General features: G+C 55.4%; 1 protein-coding gene across 2 annotated transcripts; it reads right to left on the bottom strand.

The window, feature by feature from the left end:
- Positions 1-664: 664 nt before the first annotated feature.
- Positions 665-6,262, bottom strand: EGR3 (early growth response 3). Of its 2 annotated transcripts, XM_046656793.1 has the most exons (3): positions 5,627-5,708; positions 5,157-5,209; positions 665-4,353 (listed from the first exon to the last, which is right to left on the bottom strand). In XM_046656793.1, the coding sequence occupies exons 2-3, from the start codon at positions 5,194-5,196 to the stop codon at positions 3,344-3,346; spliced, it is 1,050 nt and encodes a 349-aa protein (XP_046512749.1). In that variant the 5' UTR covers positions 5,197-5,209; positions 5,627-5,708; the 3' UTR covers positions 665-3,343. The 2 variants fall into 2 exon arrangements, with proteins under 2 accessions (XP_046512749.1, XP_046512748.1); XM_046656792.1 differs by lacking the exon at positions 5,157-5,209 and having other exon boundaries at positions 5,627-6,262.
- Between the last annotated feature and the right edge of the window lie 212 nt (positions 6,263-6,474).

The raw sequence follows: 6,474 nt of genomic DNA, 5'->3' as shown, positions 1-6,474 counted from the left end.
ATCCCTGGGTAGTTCATAAGAGCTGTTTTTCAGCCAGGAACACCTTTCTCGAAAGGCAGCCACAAATAGTAAGGCCTGGAGAATCCTGTCCAAGTGGGATTGAAGTTGTAGAACTTTTAAACCTGAATTTCCCAATTATCTGACAACAAAAGATCAACAGTTTCTCTGGTTTCTTGCCAACCCTGCAGAACCCTCTTAAGTCTGTACCTGTTTTTCAGGCTTTAAAAGCTTTAGCAAGAGCACTCCGCAGTATGGCTGAGGAGCCCCTCAAGGGTCCTGCTCTGGTGCTTCCCTTGGCCATCAGAGAAGCAGTTCATACACTGGATCTCCTCCCTTCTACCTTCAGACATCCACTGGAAACCGGAGAGAAGGGGTCCAGGGTTCAGTCACTAGCCCTGGCTCTCATTAGCTTATCCAATCTGTTCACCTGATCTCTCTGGCAGTTTGAGGCTCCCAGAGCGGGGAGGAGAATCCCATTCTCTTAGAACCACAGTGAACACTCAACACTGGATTTCAAACACCGGAACCCGCACAAAATTCTAATCAACTTCCAGTAAGACCAAACTCCACGTTTCCATGTTGAGAGTTTTCAGAGCAAGAACGGCAAAACCAGGCAGAGGAACCTATTGAACCAAACACCAGTCAAAAACAAAACAAGGCAAAAAACAGGCCAAACCAAAACTTTATGCTATGAAAACAAGAAATAAAATAAGGAGATTTATAGGCCGGCTGATTGTCAGCAAACACAATATATTTACTGTATTAGCATTTGCTCACAGTGCAAATGGTACAACATTACACCATTTCAATATTTCGTTTTTTAAAAATGCTGTTTTCATTAACTATTTTATATTGGCATAACAATGTGACAAAGGAGCAAATGAAATGTTGGTGAAGAATTTCACCTTTTCACAATATCAAGCATATTTTTAACCTTAGTATAAGGTACTATAAATCCAAGAAATAAAAACATCCACAAAATATATTACATCTGGTTTGTCTTTTTCTAAGTACTCAACTTTATACAAAAGTCTTTCAAAAAATATCATTCCCCATAGGTTTTCCTGTTTAAAACCTGTTTTTTTCTCTCAGTTCACATAAGTTAGAGTGCATTTTCTTTTGTTGTTTTTTAAAACATGCAGACATATAAAAAATCTGGATAGCACAACCTTTTGGCAACAAAGTTATTTTTCTCTTATTTTACCTTAAATGTCTGAGAACAGTTTTATTAAAACAAAGGAAAACTCAGAGTTATCATGCAGTGACATGCATAGCCCAGAAGGAGCGAGGAAAAAATATTGAAGATTCTGACTCCTCCTTCCAGCTTCGAAGTGACCAAAAATTTTTAATAATCATCACATTATAAAAAGTATTCAGCAAAATACTGTCTCTGCAAAGAAAGATTTTACCCTTCAGCTGAAAAAATATGGGCCCTCTTGGCAAACTGCACCCTCTTCTGTCTCCTTCTACAAAAAGTCCAAGTACCTGGAAATCCACAATCCCCTGCTCTTTGATTTTTTTCCCTTTCACTAGACTCCTTTTAGTATTATTTATCCACCACCAAAAAAAACCAAAAAATGGTGCTTTTTTTTCTTTAAAAAAAAAAGTGGGAAAAGCATAAAGTGACTTTAAAAACAGACATTCTGTAAACTCCAGACCTTTGTTCCTTCTCTCTGGGCAGCTAACTGGCCACAGGAGAAATACCGCTAATAGGGAACAGTACATTCAGTCAAGACTGTGCTGGAAGCTGTGTCAGAGCAGCCTTCCCTACTCTTCCACCTCAAAAGAGTCACCCCTGTGTGGAGAGGGCTGGGGAAGAGGGGGTGCCTGAGAAGAGGTGAGGTAGGGCGGGGAGAAGCTGAGACTGGGGCATGGAAAAAGACATGCCTCATTCATCACCACGAAGCAATGCAAAATTCTCCATATCTTTGAGGAAAATTTGGACAGTGTGTGTACGTGTGTAAATGTATACATACGTACACACATGCATATGTATATGTGCATACACACATATGTAGATATAATCTCATCTGTTAAACTTTTCGTAAAAAATAAATCACTTAAAGCTGTATATGCCTACAAATTCCCCTAACTCCGGTGCACTGCACAGGATAGCCAAGTACCTTTGAGATTTTATTTTGCTAGGAATACATATTGTGTGTATATATACGCATATATGTGTGTTTATATATACATACACACACACCCCATAGACATAGATTTAAATTCCAGCTGTTGTGTTGGTGATGACAAAGGGCAAAAAAAGAGCCTGCTTTCCCGTCAATGGCGGAAGGAGAAATGGGTATGTGAGTGAGGAAAAGACAAAACGATGGTGAAATGCGGTAGGTGGTTGAGGCCTGCCTTCCTGAAAAAAGACTTCGAGAGAGATGGGAGAGGGCTTAGAGAGCAGAAGGGAGAAGACAGGGAGAAGGACGGAGGGCAAACTCAGGAACATAGATTTAAAAAGTGGGGCTGAGGAAATACATGTTTTAAAAGGCAGGTTCAGTGAAGGCTGCTCCTTCTCCCCGCAGATCAAACTGCCCTGAAGCCTAAGAGGGAAGCGCTCAGAAAAGGAGGGGTTCTGAGGGGCTAAACCCTAGCGGCGGTAGCAGCACCGCGGCGGTGGCATCCGAGGCATTTCTGTAAGAAATATTATTTCTGAGCAGATGGAAGACCGTCTCGTCCGGCTACGTGCAGGCCCCCAGTCTGGGACATTCCCCCAGCGGTCTGGGGACCCGATGTGGGGAAGAGTTTGGGGTGGACACAGCCCAGTTCAGCTCAAGAGTCTCCCACACACGCGCGCGCGCGCACACACACGCACACACACATACACTCACGCGAGCACGCACACTTGCGCGCATCCCCGCACGCAGACGCGCGTGCGTGCGGCGGGCAACAAGCTCTGCGCTTTGGTGCGCTCCTTACCCCCTCCCCCTCTCGGGTCTTCGAAGGGGAACCGAGGGAGACGTGGGGGGAACCGTGAGGTGCTTGGGTCTGGCGAGGTTTGGGCACGCCCCGCCTTCAGTCCCCCGCAGGTCCTTGGCGCGGCCCGGCGGCCCCTGGATCAAGGCGATCCGAACTGAACAAAGCGGGCTAGACGCCACCTTTCCGCTCCCACGCCTTGGCTAAGGTGGGGCAGCCAGGGGAAGGCGCCTCCTGCCCGGGCCCCCGACTGTTGGCCGGTGTGAAAGGGTGGAAACGGGGGACGTCGAAGGGGAACAAGGGACCTCACGTCCATGGAGAGGCCAGGGCGCGGCCCCTGCGCCTCCGTGGCTAGCTTTCCCGCTGCCTTCAAGCGAGCAGCAGAGAGACACTGGAGGGGAAAAGTGTTGGGGCGCGAGCCTCAGGCGCAGGTGGTGACCACAGGGGCCAAGGACACAGGGGGCGCCGAGGACGCAGAGGGCGCAACCCCCTTCTCCGCCTTCTTCTCCTTTTGCTTGAGATGGATCTTGGCGTGGCGCTTGCGCTCGTCGCTGCGCGCAAACTTGCGCCCGCAGAACTCGCAGGCAAAGGGCTTCTCGCCCGTATGAGTGCGGATGTGAGTGGTAAGGTGGTCGCTGCGGCTGAAGCTCCGCATGCAGATCCGACACTGGAAGGGCTTGTGGCCCGTGTGGATGCGCAGGTGCCGAGTCAGCTCGTCTGAGCGGCTGAAACGGCGGTCGCAGCCCTCCGCCGGGCACGCGTGGGGCCGCTCGTGGAGCGGGGTCTTGCTGGGTCGGTTGGGGTACTTGCGGGGCCGGATGGGCTTGAGCGTGAGCGGCGGCTGGGGTAGGCTTCCGAAGCCAGGGTGGATCTGCTTGTCTTTGAATGCCTTGATGGTCTCCAGGGGGGTAATAGGAGGCGGGTTGACCCGGATGGGGTCCATGCCCTGGAAGGGCTTGTGCTCCGGAATGGAGCCCATGTCGTTGGGGTGATGATATAGGTTGTAGTCAGGAATCATGGGGAAGAGATTGCTGTCCAAGGCCGGCTTGGCCGATTGGTAATCCTGGGGGGAATAGGCGAGCCCGGGGTTGCCCTGCGGGTCGTGGAAGGACACAGGCTCCGAGTAGAGATCACTGCAGTTAGAATAGGGGGGCAGCGCCGGATACATGGCCTCCACATCGCCCTGTGGCGGCTGCACCATGCTAGCCGTAGAGGTCTGAGTGCTGAGTGCCCCTGAGGCCGGGGGCACCCCCAAGATACCGGCGCTCATGAGGCTAATGATGTTGTCCTGGCACCAGTTGGAAGGGGAGTCGAAGGCGAACTTTCCCAAGTAGGTCACGGTCTTGTTGCCGGGGGCTGGCTGGAAGGAGCCCGAATAAGAGAGTTCCGGGTTGGGCTTCTCGTTGGTCAGACCGATGTCCATCACATTCTCTGCGGAGAGCAGGGGAAAGACGGGAGGGGTGAGTGAAGCCGAGCCGGCTCCCCGGCCGGACGCCCAGGTCCTCGCCCAGGTGTGGAGGGTGCGGCCGGGTGGAGTGCGCAGCGCATGGGGGAAAGAGGAAGGCTGCGCCCGGCGCAAAGCGGGCGGTGCCGCGCTCTCGGGCGCAACCTGGATACAGCAAAATACTACGGATCGGGGTGTGGAGCGGCTGCTGAACACACACCGCACACGCCGCGCACACACTCACGTACCACACACACACACGCGCGCGCGCGCGAGAAGCATTGTTGTTGTTCCCAAGGTGGGGCGGGCAGGTAGCTGCAGCTACAGGTAGTTTCAGACCCGGAGAGTGCCGGGCTCTCGCTCTCGAGCGCACATAACTCGGCCTCTTCCCCCTAGCCCTGTCCTCCCCGGGACGCCGCACCTTTCCTGCCCCGATGCGCACTGCGCCCGGGTCGGTGACCCGAAGCGCTCCGACGCTTTGTCCTCGGCGCGTAGAGGGGTGCTGCCCGAAAAGGGAGCTCTCCTGCCACCTCCCCGGGCCCCAGCCTCCTCTGGGCCTGAAGGAGCTTTCGGCTCTTGCTGGAGGGGAAAAGCCCAGCCTCAGCTAGCGAGGGTGGAGGGTGGCGGAAAATCAGCCCGTGTCTCCACAGCGGGAGTGGCTATTCCTCGGCCCCGGGATCGCCCCCCTCCCCCGTGGCAGCCCCCGCACGGGTGGACCCTCTCCCTCTCCCCGCCACCCCCACACCCCCATGGCTTTGCTGAACGCCAAGGAAAGGCAGCGTTGCAGTACCTCTCCCACCGCGGGGACTCCACGCCGCACATGGCTCCATCCCGGGTGGGAGGCTGAGGGAGTAAGGGGGGAGAGCGCGGGTGAAAGGGACGCTGGGCTCCTCCCGGGAAAGGGGGCGACAACACCACGCCTTGCGCGCAGCCCGGCGATCGCGCCCCCTAAGTGGAGAACCCTAGAGCCGCTCGCACCTACCTCCCTCTGGTCGGCGGCTGCCCCCACCCGGGAAAACCGAAGCCTCTACCGTGGCGTCGCCAACCAAGCCTTCCCGATCGGGGAGGGCGGGAGGAGTGGGTGGGAAAAGCAGCTCGCCCCCCAGAAAATTCCCAGCGCGCCCCCCCATCTCTCTTCATCCATCCATCCATCCATCCATCCATCCATCGATCCATCGATCCATCGCTAGCTCGTTCCCTCCTCCTCTTCCTCTCTCCCTTTCCTTCTCCGCTGCCTCGCTGCCTCCCCGCCGCCCTTACCTGTAGCCATCTGATTGTAATGGGCTACCGATTCGCTGCTGCCAGAGAAGAGGTTGAGCGCGCTGGGGATCTCCTCGGGGTACAGATTGTCAGGCAGTTGGTTTAGCAAACTGCTCATGGTCACCGGCAGCTTCTCGGCGAGTTTGCCGGTCATAGCACTCCCGAGCTGCCGCCGCCGCCACCGCCGCCACCTCCGCCGCTCGCTCCTAACGCAGCTTCCAGGCAAGCGGCATCCGAGAGGCGATCCGTGGTGCAGGGGAAAAGCATGCGAGAGGGAAAGTTCGGGGGGAGGGGGGAGGGAAGAGGGGAAGGGGTGGGCCAGGGGAGGGAATCTTCTCTTTTTGGGGGGTGGGTGGGAGAGAGGGCAAAGGTGGGTAATCCTCCTGGGTGCCTCAGCCGGTGCCGTGTGAGGCTGGGTAGTGGTGGTGGGGGGGCGTGTGCGGGGGGGGGGGAGTGGGGGCTGGGCTGGGGGGGATCGCGGCCTCAGTATTGATCTCACAAACAGACGCGCGCCCGCAGCCCTCCCGCCCCCCGATCCGCCACCGCCACCGCCGCCACTGCCGCCGCCGCCGCCTCTGTCGCTGCTGCTGCTGCTGCTACCACCACCACCAGCCCCGCCGCTTCCTAGCAAGCTCACTGCTGCCCAAAAGCTCCCAGCCAGGGAACTCCACCAGCCTATTTATCTGAGCCCCGGGAAAGCTCCGTGACGTAGCTGCCCATATATGGACAGACAAAGCCCAGCCGAAGGGGCGCGACGTCACAATGGAAGCTCCTCACAATGGAACATTAGAAAGCAGGAAGCGGGCCGCAGCCAACGTGCGGCGCCCGCACTGCTCGCGGATCTTAAA

The sequence above is a fragment of the Equus quagga genome, chromosome 3 (assembly GCF_021613505.1).
Source record: "Equus quagga isolate Etosha38 chromosome 3, UCLA_HA_Equagga_1.0, whole genome shotgun sequence".
NCBI lineage: Eukaryota > Metazoa > Chordata > Mammalia > Perissodactyla > Equidae > Equus > Equus quagga.
This window is presented reverse-complemented; position numbering and strand designations above follow the sequence as displayed.

Bases quoted from the DNA above. Each gene is read 5' to 3' on its own strand.
- EGR3 (XM_046656792.1), bottom strand. From the start codon at position 5,780: ATGACCGGCAAACTCGCCGAGAAGCTGCCGGTGACCATGAGCAGTTTG. The intron at 4,354-5,626 runs GTAAGGGCGGCG...TGCTCTCCGCAG, and splicing joins TTACAATCAGATGGCTACAG to AGAATGTGATGGACATCGGT.